We start from the raw sequence: 22,661 nt of genomic DNA on the forward strand, positions 1-22,661 counted from the left end.
CGGCACCGACATTCCATCTTGGTGATGCCTTTCGAAGTTATCTCACACCTGACACTTGGGAGAATTGTGATTGGACTGTAACTGGGATGCCAAGGGGTGGGGAATGGGCTATTCTATATATCAATCGCTTTCGTGCCTAAATAATCAGTCTTCGCTTTGCTACGCTTCTAATCATTTATAATTAGTAAAAGTACACTTGATTTCTACCTATGGAGTCTCGTGGTCTTCTTTCCTAATTACTCAATGAAGAGGTGCTGACACTCTAGGACTTGGACCTCCCAAGTCTTTTAGCTTTCCAGAAGGCTATTAAGATTTGACTCTTTACCCGAGCACTGGAGTACAGTATTGGCAGTCCCATAGATGAATCTTGGGGCATCCCAAGGAATGACTGAGGCGCTTGGGGGTGGGGGCTGGCTTTTAGTTTATGTTTTTGCTATTTATCGGTTTTTATGGTTTGTAGTTTTATTGTTCTGAAGCACCCAGAGTTGTGCTGCAAATTGGGCAGCCATACGTATTTTTTTAAAAAAATAAATAAATAACATAGAATCGCTGATGGTAGGGAAAAACCTGGACTCTGGAATTGAAATGAGGCTTCTTCCAGGTGGAGTTGTACAGCAATAGAAGGAGCGTGATCACCAATTATAGTTAGGGGGGGGGGCAAATATGACCCTTCCTCCATAGGCTGCCTTTAGCAACAGTTATCTGCCTTGGTTACAACTTGTCTTGCTTGAGAAATACAACGAGGTGTATGCAAGCTAGTACAACTACTACAGAATACAATAGGTAAGTTATTGTCAGTGAAAAGCATAGATCAGTGTTTCTCAACCTTGGTAACTTGAAGATGTCCGGACTTCAACTCCCAGAATTCCCCAGCCAGCATTCGCTGGCTGGGGAATTCTGGGAGTTGAAGTCCGGACATCTTCAAGTTGCCAAGGTTGAGAAACACTGGCATAGATATTATATGATACTCGCACTAGCTACTAGTTGCATTCCAACACAATCCAATACATTGACATTGACTTTTAAAGCCATTTTAATGGATTGGCGGTGTAACTATTTACATATCTCTCTCCAACAATAAACCTGCCTGGCTACTTAGATTAGCAGGAGAAGATCTTACTGATCTTTTGAAGATTTTCTTGTCAGTAAAAGGCTGACAATTCTTCTGCATGACTCCCAAGACATGGACCATACTCCCTAGGAAAATACTTTTGGCTGTCTCTCCCTCAGCGGTCAGGATTTCAATTGTTATTTCAGTGATTAATTCTCATGTCAACTGTATTATTGTTACCGTAGCTCATATTTTGTATTTTTATCATCTTAAACCACCTTGATTATTGAGGAAACAAAAAGCTACGAGAGAAACAAACCAACCATCTCCTATTCTTAGCTTCCTTGTTTGTTTATTGGATTTACATGCCACCCTTCTCCTAAAGGACTCAGGGCGGCGTATAAAATTTAAAAAGACACATATCACAAAAGTTAAAATTAAAGCACGCAGAACAATTTTTGATGGCAATAAAACATTATTCTTGAAAGAAGGGGAAGGCGGCTGAACAAGGAGTCTCCAGAAGTCTAAATGGAATTAAAAATAATGAAATGATTTGGAATTAAAGGTACTTGAGAGACTTGCATAGGAGTGATGTTGGTATTATATGGACTGGATCCTAGCTGTGCATTGTTGTTTATGGCAAAACCTGCTGACCCTCTAAAACTATGTCCCATTCTTGCCATCACTGTAGGCTTTAATCATGTGCTGAGTTCATGAATTGGGAAAACATGATATCTTAATTTATTATGTAGTTTTTAGCTGTGTTATTAGATAGAGTATCCAAAAAACAAACCCAATTAAGATTAACAATAACATTTACAATTCAATTAAAATTAACAGTGATCAATCATTTATTTTATTTTGATTCAGGCCAGGCCGGCTTGCTGGAAAAACCAACTTTTTAGGGCGCGTCGGAAGGACCGGAGGTCAGGGATTATGCGAAGCTCCGGAGGCAGCTCATTCCAGAGGGAAGGCGCTCCCACGGAGAAGGCTCTCCCCCCTGGGGGTCACTAGCCAACACTGTCTGGCCAACGGCACCCTGAGGAGGCCAACTCTGTGGGATCGCACTGGACGGTGGGAGGCTACTGGTGGCAGTAGGTGGTCTCGCGGGTACCCTGGGCCTAAGCCATGGAGCGCTTTAAAGGTCATTATTAGTACCTTGAATCGCACCCAGAAGACAGCCGGCAACCAGTGCAGGCCGCCTAAAAGGGGCGCAACATGGGACCACCTAGGTACCCCCACGATAACCCGCGCGGCCGCATTCTGGACCAGTTGAAGCCTCCAGGTGCTACTTTGGAGACCAGCTTTCCCAATATGCCTTTTGTTTTTACTCATTATATCTCACGTTCTTTTACTGTTTATGAATTGTATCTGGAAACCTGAGCCAGACTTCCTCTGATTGCTTTAGTGCAGTGTTTCTCAACCTTGGCAACTTGAAGATGTCCGGACTTCAACTCCCAGAATTCCCCAGCCAGCATTCGCTGGCTGGGGAATTCTGGGAGTTGAAGTCCAGACATCTTCAAGTTGCCAAGGTTGAGAAACACTGCTTTAGTGCATCTATGTCACGTTAGTAGCAAGACTCTCAGCTGAGCCACGTACCTGCTGAGTGCCCTGGACCTGCTGAACGACCTGAGTCGGCACTCCTGACTGCGTAGCTGTGGATCCTGGACTGGACTCTGAAACTGTGTCGCTGGGCCTCATGGAGCCTTCTATTGAAAGGCAGAAATATATATATATATATAAATATTAGACAAGCTTCCCCATGAAAATCCCAATTTTGCAATTACACCTCAAAAAAAAATATATGGAAGAGCAGAAAACTGAACTCATTCTCTGAAGTGAAGGAATAACCAGCAATTTTAGAATTCATTCAACACTTAGCAGCATGTGACCAACAGGAGTCCTATTTTGTCCCTCCAATTAGCTCTCTGAAAAGTTAATATAGCACCTTTTCCTATTCTAGGAGCTACAAGATATCAAGTTATTGCCTCATTATTATTTTTTTTACTCTTAACAAGGGAGCCAGGATCTTTTTCCCAGGCTGAACTCTTGCTAACATGGGTCTAGGATGACTCACTGCACAGTCAACTTGAAATAGGATGTACCGTAGGACAAGAGTTGCACTAATATCGGCTTCCTGGGCGGGACCTTGCTGATGGTGGTAGCTTACTGATTGCAATTTACTGATTGAGGAATGATGAAATGTTTGTCTTAAAAGAAATAAAACTTTTGAACTTCTAAAAAAAAAAAAAGAGTTGCACTAATATCAAAGAAATGGTGGTATAGAACCATTAAAGGAAGGAAGCAGAAGGACAGAAAAATGAAATACGAATGATGAAAAATTAAAATTAAATTGAACTATTTAATTGCCCCGTCGCAATTGTGCCACCACAAGTTGGCCATGGCAAGCTATCCTGCAGCAAGTTGGCCATGGCCAGCTGGTGTCATTTATTTATTTATTTACTAGACTTATATACCGCTTCGTAGGGCTTTCAGCCCTCTCTAAGCGGTTTACAATTTTTTTTAGCAAATTGAGTCAGCATATCGCCCCCACAGTCCGGGTCCTCATTTCACCCACCTCGGAAGGATGGAAGGCTGAGTCGACCTTTGAGCCGTTGAGATTTGAACCGCTGAACTGCAGATCACAGTCAGCTAAAGTGGCCTGCAGTACTGCACCCTAACCACTGCGCCACCTCGGCTCTATTATGAGTCATGAGTTGGCAGCAGTGAGTTGGTTGCGCAGAGTTGTCCCATTCCATGCTGACACTACTCTCCTTTAGAAGCAGCACTGCTGAAAGAAATTGAGTTACTTGTAAAGGCAAGAGTGACTCTTCTCTTGAAGGAGAAGAAGAAGAGAGTGAACTCATATCACTTGGGAAGGCTTTAATTTGGATTAGGCGTGGTCTTCGAAATGGCTTACTTCAACTCATCACAGGAACTGAGTATATTTAGTTTTAATGAAAAGAAGGACCAGGGGAGACAGGATTGCATCTCCCAATATCTCAGGGGCTGCCACAAAGAAGAGGGAGTCAAGCTACTCTCCAAAGCATCTGAAGGCAGAACAAGAAGCAATGGGTGGAAACTAATCAAGGAGAGAAGCAATTTAGAACTGAGGAGAAATTTCCTGACAGTGAGAACAATTAATCGGTGGAACAGAAGTTGCCTCCAGAAGTTATGAATGCCCCAATACTGGAAGTCTTTAAGAAGATATTGGCTAGCCATCTGTCTGAAATGGTATAGGGTTTCCTGCCTAGGCAGGGGGTTGGACTAGAAGACCTCCAAAGTCCCTTCCAACTCTGCTATTGCATTATTGTATTAACGCTATAATTTTATAACTACATATGTAGAGTATGAACTACTGTTTATCCAGAGTTTTGGGACTAAATATTAATATTTTATTTTATGATGTTATATATTTATTTGTATCCCACATTTATTATTTCTGTAAATAATTCAAGACGGTGAACATATCCAACACATCTTCCTCCGCCTATTTTTCACCCAGGTGACTTTCATTGACAGTTCATATTGACAATTAAATTACACAGAGCAGCCAGCTCCTAAAATGAGAACAAATCGTATTATTCAAATGTAGCAATTTATTTTCTTCACAAGAATAAAGTAATGTCTAAGAATGTGTTCAGACTACGACTGTCTTAGGCTACAAATGCACAGTTCTTATTGGGAAAAGTCTACATGAGATTTCTCCAGCATGTTTTTGCTGGAAGCTGTTATAATTCCCAGCACTCTCTGTAATGGTAATAAAGCAATCCATATATATATTTACCCAAAAATGAAGATAACTTCCCCCACTACATCCTTCATCACATAGTCTGATATTTAAAAGTTGTGCAATATTTGTAGTGATAAAGCAAATGCCTCTCCTCTCTTTATTTTAGGAGCTCCTTCAAAGTTTTATTGTATATTTTATTTATTAGAGCTAAATAAAAAGAACCAGTCTAAAAGGGCTCTAGGCAATATATAGGATCCCATTAGATAAAAATGCCAAATCCAATCTGAACATCTGGTTGACTGTAAAAAAAACAAACCTATGATCAATAATGATTAATAGGAAAAAAACAACAGGTTACTGTTCCACAAACAATTAATCTTCAAAGCCTCCTCCCCCCCCCCCAAACCCAAAAAGTCAGGATTTCACAAGCCTCTGGAAGTCACAGGAGTGGGATCATCAACATCCTTCATTAGTCTATATCATGAGAGGGAAGATGCCCTTCAACTCTGCCCCAGAATGGAGGAGACTTTCAGCAGGCACTCTCTGGCCATCTGGACTGGGTGGACAGAACCTATCTGGGAAAGTTGGATCTCCTAGACATCTCTTTGATTGAATACAATTTAAGTAAGCCATTTAGTGCAACAGTGCTAATAGTAACAACCCAAGCCTTGCGTAATTACTCTTACACCAGCAAAGTTCTCTCTCTATATATTTATCTTCATTTTTTGTGGTTTCTATTTATTTGCCAGATGTTTCCTTTCCATATCCATCCCTGGAAGCATGTGTTTTTCTAAAGGCAAGCAGAAATACAGCTGTCTCTGGTACTTCTCTCTATGCCTCTGCAATTACATCAGGATGTTGAGTTTCCAGCATTCATCTACCCTCAATGATGTTACTGTCATAAAAAAAAATGTTTTCTATTTTCTGAAGATGCTACCTTTCGTTTCCTTCCGGATTTTGAGATATAATCCAAAGCAGCGCATACATTTCTTTTCCAAAAGCCAGGCTAGAGCATATGGTTCAAAGTACTACTATGACAATCAAGAAGCTTTCTATGCTGAGAGCAGACTCTTCTGCTGCTTCTATGCTGTAAAGTCTGTTGGCCACAATGGGCTTGCAAGAGAGCAAAGACAGCAGGTAATTTGTAAAGGATCTATCTCTGATATAGGCCAAGAGGTACTAAGCAGAAATCCCTTCAGAAGTACTTACGATCAAAAGGCATTGCATAAAGGCAATCATAATACATGGTGAAGCTCCTGAAAGGTTTCAGCTCTAACTGCTCTTTTCCTTGAAAATAAAACGGGCAAGCCTTTTATAAACTGGAACCTTGGCCAAGTAATCCCCATTTGTTCCTACTAAAGCTTCCAGGCAGATTGATTTCGAATAAACATTCGCATCAAGAGTAGGTACGTTCTCTGTTCTTCCCAGGATTGGGTGGCGGATGCCGGCTGTTCACCCGATTGTAATCGCAAAGGAGCAGTTCACATTTCATGGGTGTCTCATTTGACATGCTCAACAGGAGGGGAGAAAGGGCAGAGGAAGTCAGACTGGGCCATCTGCACTGGGCTTCTGGATGTATTTGTTGTTCTTACAAAATGCAATTTATTATGTAGGATTTCAAGACTGTTCCCTTGAAGTTCTCTGGCAATGTGAAGAATGATCAGCGTAATCAATATTATCGGGCAAATGGATGACTTGAGGATTGTTGAACTTCTCAGGGCCAGAGCAGTTCCTTTCAACTCATTAAAAGAATTAACAACTAGGGCAGAAATTCTCACAATGTCATAATGACCCTCCCTGATATGAAAAGCTAGATAGAAAATTAAACTTGAAAAAATAATCAAACACGTTACTTGGAAATAAGAGTTATTGTTTTAAGATATGAAAGCAAATAGATGGAAACAGAGTCAGAAACGTTACAAATATGTAAAAACAATAAATCTATGTTTATATATGAGTTTGTTTCTTTTTATGCATTAATTTCTCAGAAGCATCAACTTAGCACATCACTTTTAGACATCAATGCTTTTGTAATATAACAGTCATTGAAATTCCTACCTTGCCAAATCGGTTCCACCACAAAACCGCGGTAGACTAAAGCGCGCTCGACGAAAGCGCGTACCTGATGTCATCACAGCGCGACGAAAACATCACGCTGTGAGCGGTAAAGTTAAAATTAACGCGAAAACCTTACCCTAAGCCCCCCAAACCTAACCCTAAACCTAACCCTTAACCTAACACTAACCCTTAACCTAACCCTAAACCTAACCCTAACGCTTAACGTAACCCTAAACCTAACCCTAACCCTTAACCTAACCCTAACTCTAAACCTAAACCTAACCCTTACCTTTACGTGAATCGGCTTGCTTTAAAAGCGCTTTTTAAAGCGCCCTTTTTTCTCCGCGGTCGTATTTGTCGCGCTGCTGATGACGTCAGGTACGCGCTTTAATCGGGCGCGCTTTAGTGGACCGCGGTTTTGTCGTGCCACGGCCAAATCAAATCATTTATTATAAGGCAACTGTGTGAAAGGCAATCACGGCAACATAATCTACTTGAACCTGAGCCAAAACTCTGCTTGCAGAGATGCGTTAAGTTCAATTCCACCGAAAGAAAGGGAAACTGAGAGTGTGGGTATTTAACTTTAGAATGAGCCAGAAAAGAATGTGATCATTACCACAAAGGCCATTTTCTTGGCCTGTCTTGAGTGTATTATGTTACAAGGGCAAAATAACAAAAATAGACCAATTAAATACATTTTGTACACACTGATTAAAATATATATATCAATAACCATTTAATAAAACATATGAACACCGCAGTTGGCTTACCTATGGTGTCTTTTAAAATTGTACTTGTAATTATCTTTCACTTTTTGCAGCGCAGCTGAAAATCAGCTGCTGCTTCTACTTGCTGGGTGGAAAATCAGTGTAATTCAAAATCATCTGTATCTCAATATGAACAAGAGGTATCACCTTTACTCTTTCTGATTTTTGCCAAGGCACGTATGAAAATAGAATTCAGCATACATTGAAAACAAACTGTTAAACTGAAGGAAGGCTGATTTATAAAAACGGAATAAATTCCAGTAAACTAAATCTATATACTACCAAAACTCTTGTCGTTATTAACTGGGTGAAATAGTGCATCATTCTTTTCCCCATTCTTCTCTAATTTTCCAATCCTCCCTAATCTCTGTGCAATCTATAGCAAAAACAAAGCGTAGAAAATTCACATAATACATGGTAGTCAATTAAGCAGCACAAATTAGCAATAGCAATAGCAGTTAGACTTATATACCGCTTCATAGGGCTTTCAGCCCTCTCTAAGCGGTTTACAGAGTCAGCATATCACCCCCAACAACAATCCGGGTCCACCTCGGAAGGATGGAAGGCTGAGTCAACCCTGAGCCGGTGAGATTTGAACCGCCGAACTGCAGAACTGCAGTCAGCTGAAGTAGCCTGCAGTGCTGCATTTAACCACTGCGCCACCTCGGCTCTCGATTTAAATTTAAATGTATATTGTGACAAAATCCAAATGAAACTAAATATTGTCGTGTAAATGTAAAAGAAATATGTCATGAAGCTTCTCTCATCATGATTTTATAAACATATCTATATTCATTATTACTTTATTATTTTTATTAAATATCTTATAGCCATTCATTCCACTAGACTCTGGACAGCTAACAACACCGAAGCATATAATTAAAAAGATGAAACAAAGTATAATAGCCTGGACTAAAAACAATTATAACAATGCATGTGAATTTTTTGGCAACAGTGCCAAAATGTTATGCCATTGCTATTTTTTGTTTTGATTTGATTTTTAACTTTCTAGTCCTGCCTGCAGCCCGGGAAGTCTCTGGTGATGTCTCAGTCAAGTATTAAACCCAAGCCAAAACCTGGCCTGGCATCTTCCTCTTCACTCAGACAGATGTTGAACTCTTCTTAAGACTATTTTCAGTTTGTTATTAATGTAAGCAGAAGAGTTAAAGCAATCTACTATATTTAATTTCCAACTGGCCTGGAATCTCACCCTTGCAGATCCGTGCAGGGCTGCGGTGCAGAGTTCATGTCATATCTTCTAAACTTCGTACGTAGATTAATATTCTTGGGCTATTATTGAAAATATATAGGATCTATCTATCATAAAAATCTGATTAGTGAAAGAAAGGTTCTGCTGCATACCACGCAGGGGGAAGATTCTATTCTCATCATCATACCCAAGTTCTAAATGCAAATCTTCATTGTTGATGCAAGGCCCAGAATGAATTTGCCGAGACTATTCTGTATTTGCTAATTCCCTACTCAAAATTTATTTGTAACTGCAAAATCAACACCAAAAGAGGTTTCATGGTCATTCATGATATGCAGGGAAGTGAAAAATATAGTCACTCAACAGAGACATTCCCAGATGTTTCAGTATTTACTAATTCTGTGATAACTGTATAAAATATAGCTACTTCAATGAGAAGTGTATCATTCAAAAGAGATGGGCATTAATCTGTTCACAGTAGCTGATAGAGAATTAGAAAATATATTTAAAGGAAAGTTATATGCTGGGCCTGGCAATGCTCAATGGGTCCTTCAACTGATTTTTGCAAACCACATTTAAATCACTTATCTCACCTGAGCTTTTAATCATGGATTTCAGTACTGTATATTTAAAACTGTTTACCCTATATATTTGTACATATATATTTCATTAGAACAATTTTAAAATATAGTAGTAAATTTAAAAGGACTTCATTTGGGATCGATGAGATTAACCAAATTATTATTTGAAATTCACCATACTCTTCTAGTAAAGACAGACGAAGAAGCTATGAAGTGCAAATCATACAAATTAAGGAAAGTTAACTGGCGAAATGTTCAAATTATAAATATATTCAGTTACGCAGATGGGATCTTCAATGATTATAATCTGTGAGGGGAATATTTCACAAACAGATTTCAAGGCAGATTAAGGGATTCTGTTCTTGAAACAAAGGGAAATATTTCCTAAAAGCTGCCTAGGAAGGACATTGCCAGCTACTATTTGTCAGTCTACCCTAACTGGTTGAATCAGAACTATTTGATATTAGGGCTGATTATTCCTTCACTTGATTGTCTTTACCGAAGTGGCACTGATAATGGCTTTCATAAGCTCCCCGACGTGAAGGCTGTAAAATCAGTGTTTCTCAACCTTGGCCACTTGAAGATGTCTGGACTTCAAGTCCCAGAATTCCCCAGCCAGCATCCTCTAAGCCAGTGTTTCTCAACCTTGGCCACTTGAAGATGTCTGGACTTCAACTCCCAGAATTCCCCAGCCAGCATCCTCTAAGCCAGTGTTTCTCAACCTTGGCCACTTGAAGATGTCTGGACTTCAACTCCCAGAATTCCCCAGCCAGCATCCTCTAAGCCAGTGTTTCTCAACCTTGGCCACTTGAAGATGTCTGGACTTCAACTCCCAGAATTCCCCAGCCAGCATCCTCTAAGCCAGTGTTTCTCAACCTTGGCCACTTGAAGATGTCTGGACTTCAACTCCCAGAATTCCCCAGCCAGCATCCTCTAAGCCAGTGTTTCTCAACCTTGGCCACTGGAAGATGTCTGGACTTCAACTCCCAGAATTCCCCAGCCAGCATCCTCTAAGCCAGTGTTTCTCAACCTTGGCCACTGGAAGATGTCTGGACTTCAACTCCCAGAATTCCCCAGCCAGCATCCTCTAAGCCAGTGTTTCTCAACCTTGGCCACTTGAAGATGTCTGGACTTCAACTCCCAGAATTCCCCAGCCAGCATCCTCTAAGCCAGTGTTTCTCAACCTTGGCCACTTGAAGATGTCTGGACTTCAACTCCCAGAATTCCCCAGCCAGCATCCTCTAAGCCAGTGTTTCTCAACCTTGGCCACTTGAAGATGTCTGGACTTCAACTCCCAGAATTCCCCAGCCAGCATCCTCTAAGCCAGTGCTTCTCAACCTTGGCCACTTGAAGATGTCTGGACTTCAACTCCCAGAATTCCCCAGCCAGCATCCTCTAAGCCAGTGTTTCTCAACCTTGGCCACTTGAAGATGTCTGGACTTCAACTCCCAGAATTCCCCAGCCAGCGTTCGCTGGCTGGGGAATTCTGGGAGTTGAAGTCCAGACATCTTCAAGTGGCCAAGGTTGAGAAACACTGCTGTAAATAAAGTGCATTTCATCTCTCCAAATGACGGCTCTCTTTTTTTTTTTCCCCCTGGCAATTTCCCCACTTTCCTTCACCCCTTGAACACTTACCAGAAACAGTCACCACAATGTACTGCTGTGGCGCAGGCGTTGGTGTCTGTGGCCCAGTGGGTGGAGCCTGCGTCTGAGAAGTTGGGATTTCTGCCACATACTGTTTTGGGGTTGACTGCTGCTGGGCGCTTTGCAATTCTGCCACATACTGCTGTTGAGTTGCTGCTGCCACCACCACTGGTGTCGTTGCGTTTGCTGTTGCTGCTGGCTGTTGCTGAGACTGTTGCGGTTGTTGTGATTGTTGTTGGGCTGCCTGTAATTCGGTAACATAAGCCTGTGTTGCCATGCCAACAGTGGGGAAAATGATAATAAATAAGGCTTTTTTTTGCTTCCTTTCGTTGAAGAGGAAAAGAAAAACAAACAGAACAAAAAAAAAAGAAAAGAAAAATAATTAATCAATTATAAAGCATTTTGCAGACAGAAAGAACTCCCTACAGTTCTATTCACTGGGTGACAACTTAATAACTCGCCATGTTTAAAAATCTAATTGAAAACAATTATCGAAAAGAATAGCAGCAGGAAAATCAATTGGTGCATGTGAAATATTAGTCTGGAAAATTAACAATGCAGAACGTTAAATATAATCTGCATGACTACTTAAATCATATTTTTCAGAATTCTTTTATGAAACACAAACCTGCTCACAATCGTCAGAAATTCAACTTGCTTACAATACCCCCTTACAGCTAGTTAGGATAAGGAATAGAGAACCGAGTATGAACTTTAAGACAGAAAGTATGGTACAACTTGCAAGATTCAGAGTAATTTGTTTACTATTTGTCACATTCTGCTCCCAGTGTTTCTGGTTAAATAAGTGCATAATAATGTGTCTTTGCCAATTTTGTAAACTTCCATAGCATTTTGTATACCTGTTTTTAAAGAAATTCAGTAAGCCTCTATGGACGATATAAAGTCTATTTGGTTTTATATGCAGACAAACAACATTAATGATAAATCCCCAAAGTGACGACTGTAATCACAACCTAGTATTAGGGGCAGTCAAATGCTTTAAAATAACCCTTTTTTATTGTTTAAAGCTAAAAGAATAATGGAGAGAAAACTGCAAAGAACCTCAACAGCAATATTCAGTATATCTTTATGTTATGCAGTTAGACGGTGTAAAGGCCTCAAAAGCTGCTTCGTACACGAAGGAGCAATTACGGTAGTCCTTGACTTACAATCACAATTGGGATTTTTAATTTCGTCATTGTGGTTAAGTGAGTCATCACATCAGCATATCCAATTTTATGCAACTGTAGTTAAGTAAATCACCACAGTTGCTAAAGCAGTGTTTCTCAACCTTGGTCACTTGAAGATGTCCGGACTTCAACTCCCAGAATTCCCCAGCCAGCTGGCTGGGGAATTCTGGGAGTTGAAGTCCGGACATCTTCAAGTTGCCAAGGTTGAGAAACACTGTGCTAAAGAATATTTTACAATCTATCTGGAAATTATTATTTTCGCATAAGGCTGTTTTTCTCAGACAGCCAGACAATTATGATGAGTGTATAATCATCCTTTTGAATAACAGAGTTTAACTCTTTGTCAGGAAAATCAGAAGCTGCCTTGCTGAAGCAGGCTGGTAATTGCATTTAGTCCTGCACTATATATTTTTGAATGTATCATTTGAGGTCTCAGAAGGGAAAACTTTTTTTCTGGCACTTTACAAAGACCATAAAAACCTCTTTTAACCAAATAAGCATTATAAATTATTTCAAGTTAAAATGGCCAAAGACTTAAAAATACAATACTAAAGCATAAAAACTATAGGAGGCATCAGATCAGGCACAACATGCATCCCAAAGATTCCAACATGCTTGCTCATTCTTTTTTGTGCAAGTCGAACGTGAAAATAACTTGCTCTTTTTAGAACCTTAAGAATTCAGACTTGATCCAAATTGGGATCACATATTTATGTGTTTTACTGACATAAGAGGAATGGTATCTTTATAAATCTGGTTCTTACCTAATAGCTCGTTTCAGAGGGTTGTATTGACACAATTGGTTGGGTTGATACATTGCAATGCCCATTAACCATGGTCTATAAATTAAAATGGCCAAGTCACACGATGAGCCAAGTCAAAACGAAGTGTAATCGTAGTTTAACATAGCTCAATGTGTGTTGCCATTCTATTGTTATTTTTCACTAGTACATTTGCATAAAGAACTTAACAATTAATTAATGGAATAACTTGCCTCCCCGGGTTATGGTGATCCATTTCTGGAGGTCTTCAAGAAAAGACTGGATAGCCATTCATCAGGATGGAATAAGTTCTCCTGTTCTGGGCAGGAGGATGGACTAGAAGACCTCTGAGGTCCCTTCCAATCCTGTGATTTTATCATTCTAAATCTGATGCAATGCAATCCAGCACAGAAAGAGCACTACTAATGGCACACTTACTGAATAGAAGGATAGTGTCCCTTTATGGATAAACATTTATCTACATCCCAGGATGTAAACTCTCAAATTAACAACTGAGCTAACGAAGTGCTCTTAATAGTGGAGTAGGGTTCAAAATTTGTTATCCGCACTTGCTAAATATTGAAAAGGAGGTTCATATAAAGATTTCTCATGTCTATCCTTGTATGTTTATCTTTTCCCAAAAAAATTAAAATTACTTTATGCAATTATTTAGAGAGAATCCATAAAAATTAAAAAGGAAAAGCCTGTTTATATTGTAAAAGAATGACATTTCCTAGGCATTGTTCATTCTTATCCCAACAGCTGCTTAAAGTGCCACAATTCTGTTTACAGGGTATGCTCTCTTGAATCTGAAAACTTCTCTAAAAGTTAACAGCTGTGTACTGTACATCCAAACCCAACTATTCAATAATACAATTCTGAAATATTTTAAACCTCAATATTAACTCAAGAGCAGTATATTATGCTACCCAGGGAACAGAGTTTAACCAGACTAATGTCATATCTATGGAGATTCTCAATCATCCAGGTCATGGTTGTCTCAAAAGAGCTGTTCAAAAAGCAACTGGAATTTCTTGGATTTTTTCCCCCCTTGAAAACATTTCAATTCTCATCCAAGAAGCTTCTTCAGTTCTGGCAGAATGGTGGCGAATGGAAGGATTTATACTCTTTGCAGCCATCTGGTCCTTAGCACTCCGAAGGTTGGTCATTAACTCTCTCTCTCAGTTGTTGAGGCCACTCAATCCCCCCCAGGGTCACCTGAACCAGAGAGCAAACGGGTGTGGAAGCTTCTGGGTATTGCAGCGAGTGGCCTCACCGACTGAGAGAGCTGCTGACCATCCTTCGGAGGGCTAAGGATCAGATGACTGTAAAAAATATACATCCTTCCATTCTCCACCATTCAACCAGAGCCGAGGTGGCGCAGTGGTTAAATGCAGCACTGCAGGCTACTGCTAGATCAGCAGTTCAGCGGTTCAAATCTCACCGGCTCAGGGTTGACTCAGCCTTCCATCCTTCCGAGGTGGGTAAAATGAGGACCCGGATTGTTGGGGGCAATATGCTGACTCTCTGTAAACCGCTTAGAGAGGGCTGAAAGCCCTATGAAGCGGTATATAAGTCTACTGCTATTGCTATAAGAACTGAACAAGTTTCTTGGATGTACAGAAAACGTTGTCAAGGAAGCCCAGCTCCCTTATATGACAGGTGTGTTTAACCATTTTTGGGATGGATCGGTTCCATATAGATCTCCAGAATTTTACTTCCATCTGATCATTCCAACTTCCAACCCTAAGCAATGTATTAGATCAGGGTTATCAAACCCAAGGCCCGTGGGCTGAATCCAGCCTACAATGTGTTTACTTCTGGCCCATGGGGCCACTCTGGAAACAGTGAAGGACTTGCCCACAGTGCTTCTTCCAGAAAAAATGGAACTTGGGAGAGCCCTCCCCCCCCTGATGCAGCCCTCAATGAAATCGAGTTTCACACCCCTGTATTAGATGGTTCTGAATACTGGAAATTAAACATTGAAAATATTTTAATAATACCTTTTTCTTGAATTGAACGGTTTTCACATGTAGCCAAACTGCATATTCCAGTAAGAATGTTGTGTTATTTATATGGCATGTAGTTCTAGCTGCCAACAATTAAACCTGCAATAATAAAGGCCAACATTACAGGTATAATCTGGATTTTCAAAAAGAATCAGAAATTGTATTTATTGTTCAAGAAATTCAAAACCACCAACCCCCACAAGCAATTACAGGGTTAGTACTTATTTTCTTTCAGCCTTTCCAAAGCAACCAAAATCCTTCATCTTTCAGTAACTTCTGGATCTTAAGCATACAAACATAAAATAGATTCCATAATTATTCCTCCAATGTTCAATGAGATTATCCATGCAATGAACAGCAAAACGTGAAGTTGATTGAAACTTATGAACTTGATACTGGTAATTTCTAAATGGCTATAATGACCTTTTGATACTGTATTAAAGTCTATCTTGTGCTCCGCAACAAGCAGTTTTAAAACATTTGAATTTTGTGGCCATTTTGCAACTTGGGCACATTTGTTTAATGTTTCGAAAAGTACTAAAGTTCTGCCAGCCATTCCTTTAGTTTCTGTTTGCTATCATAAGTTTTTGGTGAAAAGAAATGATGCGCTACTTTTAAAGCCCTACATGGTATCGGACCTGGGTACTTGAGAGACCTCCTCCTGCCAATTACCTCCCTACGACCAATTAGATCCCACAGATTAGGCCTCCTCCGGATACCATCCGCTAGCCAATGTCGACTGTCGACCCCCCCGGGGGAGGGCCTTCTCTGTGGCTGCTCCGGCCCTCTGGAACGATCTCCCCGTGGAGATTCGGACCCTTACCACCCTCCAGGCTTTCTGCAAAGCCGTCAAGACCTGGCTGTTCCGGCAGGCCTGGGGCTGATGAGTTCCCAGCCCCACTTGAATGGTTGCGATTGTTGTGTAGCTTCTTGTATTTTGTTTTTTTGTCTTCGTTTTTTGTATCTCCCCCTTCCCCACTTGTTTGTTAGCTGCTCTGAGTCCCTCGGGAATAGGGCGGCATACAAGTATAATAAACATAACATAACATAACTATAAAGTGAATAAATAGCAGATGCCATAGTTATCTTAACTACTTCTAAGGCAAACTAAGGGAGTCAGTCTGGTATAGGAGTTAGGGCACCAGGCTATAAACTAGAGCAGTGTTTCTCAACCTTGGCAAGTTGAAGATGTCTGGACTTCAACTCCCAGAATTCCCCAGCCAGCATTCGCTGGCTGGGGAATTCTGGGAGTTGAAGTCCAGACATCTTCAACTTGCCAAGGTTGAGAAACACTGAACTAGAGAGACTGAGAGATATAGTCCCACTTTAGGCACAAAATCAGATGGATGACCTGGGGCCAGTCACTCTCAACCCTAGAAAAACCAAGAGTCCATTTCTGAAATCTTGCCCCAAAAAATTGTCAGGTAGTCTCCAGAAATCAAAGGCACCTCCCCCAAATGCAAACTGACGTTTAGATCCAATTCAAACTTAACAATCTGTAAGAACATTAGATGTAACACATCATTAGAACATCAAGCAGTATTTGGCATTCAGTATCTCTAGAACGTCCAAAAATATTTCACCTCCGTTTAGTTTCAATTTCCAATTTGTGAAAAGTACCTTAAAATGTGAAGCAATTCAACATTTCCGTATAGGGATGTTCCTTAGAACCTAAATTAATGCCTATATCTCTCAGTGAGGAAACTGAACATTAAACTGTAATGTTATCTGGAATAAAATATTAGGAAAATACAGGAAGTCCTCAACTTACAACTGTAACTGAGCTTGAAATTATAAATCATGCTGGTTGTTAAGCTGGTCATCACATGACTGACTCAATTTTACGACATGTTTTTGAAGCAGTTGTTAAGCATACCTGGTGGTAAGGCAAACACAATAGTTAAGCGAATGCTGTGGTTATTAAATGAACTCATTGTTCTCAATGGGCGTTTTTTGTCAGAAACCAAAAGTAAGTAGAGACTTCTGACAAAAAACATAAAACCAAATAATTGTAAACACAAGGCTGTCTGCCAAGTGCCAGCTGCATTTTGGGGGAGATCTGTTGTAACTTTCAATGGTCGCTAAATGACCAGTTATTAAATAAGAACTATCTGTAAGAAGAGAATTCATTCATATTTATGTACTGAGCGGAGTAAAAAAAAATACATAAATGACAAATCTTAATATCCTTATCCATAATCATTTTTATTTATCTTATACTATCATTACATTTAAGATATTTACCTTATTCTTATCATTACTCTCACCAATTGTGGTGTGCTCTTATACCTAGCCACAGGCACAGAACACAAATAATTTTACCTAAAGCATTTTGAAACAGATACCCGTGTGAAACAGCATGGCTTTTAGAAATCAGTTATATTAGTAATCTGAAGTTACATTTAACAGCAATGTTTGCCTTATTTGAGGTTTCAGATATACTGTCAATTCCATTAGCGGGGGTGGAAGGGTAGGGGAGGGGTGTTTAGCATTCTAACACCTACAGTACTGATTCACACTAGGATTTCTATTTGTTCTGGCTACCTTATATTTTTTTTCAAAAGTTCCCGATCCCGAGTTTCCCAGAGAATAAAATTGAGAACTTCTGCATAAAATGTGCCTTTATCAGTGAGCAACAGGTTTCTTTTGAGCACATGATGCAAAAAAAAACCCTCTGATTTCAAAATCTTCAACTACTATTCTTACGACAGTGGTGGGATTCAGCCGGTTCGCACCTATTCGGGAGAACCGGTTGGTAACTTTCTAAGCGGTTCGGAGAACCAGTTGTTGGAAGAAATATTTTGTTTTTTTCCCACTTTACAGGGCTAATCCTGTAAGGAAGGCAGGAAGGAAACATTCCGGTGTTGTTTCTAGCCTCATCTTTATTGCCCTGTTTACAGAAACTGCCTCTCCGGTTAACCCTTATTACCAGGGGTAGTCAACCTTTTTATACCTACCACCCACTTTTGTATCTCTGTTAGTAGTAAAATTTTCTAAGCGCCCACCGGTTCCACAGTCATGGTGATTTATAAAGTAGGGAAGTAACTTTATAAAATTCATAAAGCAGAGTTAATAGCAAATCCCTACCACCCACCATGAAAGCTGGAATGCCCACTAGTGGGCGGTATGGACCAGGTTGACTACCACTGCCTTATTACAATTGTAACAACTAAGGCAAAGTGCCCATCAACCTGAGTGACATTGACTTGGCCATGCCCACATGATCACATAGCAATAGCAATAGCAGTTAGACTTATATACCGCTTCATAGGGCTTTCAGCCCTCTCTAAGCGGTTTACAGAGTCAGCATATTGCCCCCAACAACAATCCGGGTCCTCATTTTACCCACCTCGGAAGGATGGAAGGCTGAGTCAACCCTGAGCCGGTGAGATTTGAACAGCCGAACTGCAGAACTGCAGTCAGCTGAAGTAGCCTGCAGTGATGCACTCTAACCACTGTGCCACCTCGGCTCTCTATGACCATCGAGCCCCGCCTACCCAGCTGGTCATTAGGGCAAAGAACTGGTTGGTAGATTATTTGAATCCCACCACTGTCTTACCAGTATCTATTCTAAACATGGTACAGGAATGTTGTTTTATGTCTTGAAAAACCAGTGGTGTACGTATCTATCTCGGAGGAAGGAAGAAATGCTATGCTGGAAAGGGGGGGGGGGGAGCTAAAGAATCTACACTTTATGAAACATCATTGGCAGATTTCATAATTCCACCTTCGAGAATTAAAGTCAATTTGAAAAGTTTAACAAGCCTGGGACAACATTATTATCTCATCAGAGACATTCTGAGCAAAAAGGTGCGAAGATATCCCTGTTTGGACTTGCTTATAAAAACATTTGGTAAATCTATTCAACGAATGGCAATAGGACTGAGAAGGCTTTGCTATTGGAGAGACATAGGCTGACCGATGGAAGAATACAACTTAAAATTAGCTAAAATCTAATTACTCTTATTTGTAATAGATATAGCTGAATAATAACATGGGAGCTTTATTGAGAACCTTCGGGATTGGGCGGCCTATAAATTCAATAAACAAATAAATAAGTAAATAAATAACCACAGGGAGCAGGGACCAAAAATAAAACAAAATAAAACCCCACCACAACTCACTTTCCCAACGCAACTCCCATTCTTCAAACCATTTATAAAAAACAGCCAAGTAAGCAGCTCTTACATGGCAGTTGGCCATTATTATTATTATCCTCTTGTCTAAAAGTGAACTTTCTATCTACCACCTGGCCAAAAAGTCTTTCCAGATCTTATCATTTTTTAAAAAATAAAAATAAAATAACACTATAATTAACCTATGACTTTCCTCCCCCCCCCCATGGGAATTATTCCAATCAAATAGCCACCTTCTCTACCGAACAGGACTTCTATAAAACCCTTTTATTCATTTATTTTGTAATTAAATCCTCATTAAGAGAATTAATCCTTCGGGTGATTAGCGCTCCTACGCAACTTCGCTAAGAAGAAAAAAAAAAAGCTCATGCCCGTGACGTCATCCCGACTTTGTGACGCTGTTTGAAGTCAACCATTCTCTCCTTTTCCCTTCTCCTGAGCGATCGCCCGCATCCGCCTCTCTCCGAACGTCATTGGCTGCCCTGAGCGTATCCACCCGCTCCTATTGGCCCTCTCGCCCACCAATCACCGAGGAGAGTCAACGCTCCTCCTTTCAGGGCCTGGGCCCTTTGCCGTCAAGCCCTGTTTTGGTGTGGCCGCGGTAGGGCCCAACACCGGGGAGGGCGGGGGGAAACACTTCACTTGTCCGCCTCACTTTTCCCGACTACTTCGGAGAAAGGGAAAGAGTAATCACAGGCTTCGCCATTTTTTTTTTACGGAAAAAAGGAAGGGGGGAACCGGACTCGAACCCACCTGGACTGTCCCGGCCCCGCGAGGCCTCGTCCCCTGAGGGGGCGGGGGCGGGGACGTCGTCGCGACTATCGTGCTCTCTCTCGGTTTTGGCGGGAATCGCGCAGAGGCAGGGAGGGTGGGCGGTTGTTGTTGTTGTTGCCGGGCTTCCTGGTCGCCACGACTACGGTGGCTATGGCGCCCTCCGTGTTCCCTCACCGGGGCAACTGTTGCTACCCACTTCGGTGCGGGGAGGGGGGAAGTGGGTGGTGCCTGAAGTCGATTGGACGGCGGGTAGGATTTTATTGGCTGTTCGGCTGTCAATCATGTCCTTGGCGTTTCCTCCTCTTCTGTTGATTCTAAGCCTCGCCTCCTTCCGGAAACTTTATCCTTCTATTGGCAAAGCTGATAATCTCAACTACGGATTTGATTAGGAGCCTGTCATTCTAGCAGAGAGGTGTTTCCTGAAGACATCACGAGCGAATTGGGAGCTGTGGCACTTTCCTACTGGCTCGGTAGCTTTCAATATGCTGGGGAGGGCGTTCTAAAACGCCGTTAAACTCAGAACTGCGCATGCGTGATTCCTCGGCTTCTGGGAAATGTAGTTTAGATGCAGCCGAAGGCCTCTTCTGACTGTTTTGAAAGCAAGCGAACGAAGTGTAACGGTCGTAATTAATTGCACTAATTAATGTATCCCTTGAATTGTTACATTGGGCATGATCTGTGGATAAGCACCAAGCGCTGTTCTGTTTCTAGGCTGGGCGACCAAACTCCTATGCCAGTGTTTCTCAACCTTGGCAACTTGAAGATGTCTGGACTTCAACTCCCAGAATTCCCCAGAATTCTGGGAGTTGAAGTCCAGACATCTTCAAGTTGCCAAGGTTGAGAAATACTGTCCTATGCAAACCCCACCAACAGAACAGGAGATGGTCCTCGACTTACGACCACTCTGGAGTCCCAGCACTGATGGTTGCTGAGTGAGAAATCCGTTAAGTGAATTTTGCCCCGTTTTACTGCTTTCCTTGCCACATTTGTCAACAACCGCTGCGGTTGTTAAATTAGGAAAACGGTTGTTAAGTGAATCTGGTTTATTCCATTTACTTTGCTTGTCAGAAGGTTGCAAAAGGGGGAATTGCATGAACCCCCCTCCCCCCCCCGGGATGCTGCAACTGTCATAAATGTGAGTTGGTTGCCAAGCATCCGGATATAAATCTCACGATGACCATGGGGCTGTTGCAACCGACATAAAGTGTGAGAAAATGGCCATAAGTCACTTCAATGCCATTGTAACTTTGAGGGGTTACTAAATGAACTGCACTTTTGGCACTTAACAAAGCAGTGGTTTCTGATTCTAATGATAACTGTTGAGCAGTTATTACCGATGGTGACTGATAATTCTTATTCTCCTTTGATCTTTTGCACCAAATGCAGAAATTTTTAGCAGCCTTATTATTTGCATATACACCAATTCAAAACAGCAAACTACATTTTGGCCAACGGGAATCCAGCTTATGTGATTAATTCAGGAAACTGGGCTGAATCGATCTTAGTTCTGGATGTTCTTAGTTCTAATCAAGTATGGATAATTGTGATGCAGATGTTTTGCATCTGGTGGCCAATAGATGGCAGCAAAGGGCCATTTATTAACCTTTTGCAAATTGCAGCCCAGTTTTAGTAATAGCAATAGCAGTTAGATTTATATACCGCTTCATAGGGCTTTCAGCCCTCTCTAAGCGGTTTACAGAGTCAGCATATCGCCCCCCACAGTCTGGGTGCTCATTTCACCCACCTCGGAAGGATGGAAGGCTGAGTCAACCTTGAGCCGGTGAGATTTGAACCGCCGAACTGCAGATAACAGTCAGCTGAAGTGGCCTGCAGTACTGCACCCTAACCACTGCGCCACCTCGGCATTTCCCAATGCTGTTAAAATTAAGGGTATTGTGAGTTATCTGGAGGCCTGTTGTCTTTCCTGCCTGTTGTAATATAGTTCCTTGTGTAGGTGTGCGTCACCCATGGCCCAGTTCATAACGGGGCATGCAGAGCCACGCTGAACCACAGGAGAAAACAAACTCCTAAAACTCCATAACATCCTGATAGTTCATAACATAACATCCTGAGATGTGCCCTACCAATGACGCCTAGGATTTGACCATATATAGACAGAACTTCCCTGAGCAGTAGATTAGAAATTGTACTTTTACAGGCTGTTTTTAATCACATGCTATTGCTCCTCCTGCCTTTGTCCTATCTCAATAAAAGGGGCTCTCAGACCCCCAATCTGGGTCGCTCCATCCCGAGAAAGATCGTGTCCTGTCTTTTCTCCACATTGGCCTCATGGACGAACCACGGGAACGTTACACCTGCGGCCCTTTGAATTTCAGGCATTATAACTCTCGCTTGGGGCTGACCAGCCAAAGAATAAGTGAAAGTGTGTAAATTGTAAATCATCACAATTGACAAGAACTGTAGAATAACATACAACGTAGAATGGCAAGAGTTGGAAGAGATCTCAGAGGTCATCTACTCCAACCCGTGGCTTGAGCACGAGACCCTATATCAGTTCAGACAAATGGTTGTCCAGTCTTTTTTTTTTTTTTTTTAAACCTTCAGGGATGAAGCACACACCATTTCTGAAGGCAATCTATTCCATTGGTTAATTGCTCTCACCATTAAGAAATTTCTCCTTAGTTCGAGATTGCTTCTCTCCTTAGTTTTCAACCACAGTGTCGGCTGGCAGGCCCCCGGAGGAGAGCCTTCTCTGTGGCTGCTCCGACCCTGTGGAATCAGCTACC

At 41.3% G+C, this 22,661-nt stretch overlaps 1 protein-coding gene across 3 annotated transcripts in view; it reads right to left on the reverse strand.

Annotated features, from left to right (window-relative positions):
* RFX1 (regulatory factor X1) overlaps positions 1-20,082 on the reverse strand; it is a 56,058-nt gene extending 35,976 nt beyond the window's left edge. For 2 of the 3 annotated variants that reach the window (XM_087710979.1, XM_087710977.1), the window contains exons 1-4: positions 19,894-20,082; positions 14,999-15,103; positions 11,036-11,367; positions 2,651-2,760 (exon numbers count right to left, since the gene is read on the reverse strand). In XM_087710979.1, the coding sequence (XP_087567105.1) occupies positions 2,651-2,760; positions 11,036-11,321 (396 nt within the window). In that variant the 5' untranslated portion in view covers positions 11,322-11,367; positions 14,999-15,103; positions 19,894-20,082. Of the gene's footprint in view, positions 1-2,650; positions 2,761-11,035; positions 11,368-14,998; positions 15,104-16,775; positions 16,881-19,893 lie in introns of all 3 variants that reach the window. The other variant, XM_087710978.1, reaches the window with a different exon arrangement.
* Between the last annotated feature and the right edge of the window lie 2,579 nt (positions 20,083-22,661).

This window comes from Thamnophis sirtalis, unplaced genomic scaffold (genome assembly GCF_051295495.1).
Source record: "Thamnophis sirtalis isolate CommonGarterSnake01/CBP01778 unplaced genomic scaffold, rThaSir2_p1.2 scaffold_3, whole genome shotgun sequence".
Taxonomy (NCBI): domain Eukaryota; kingdom Metazoa; phylum Chordata; class Lepidosauria; order Squamata; family Natricidae; genus Thamnophis; species Thamnophis sirtalis.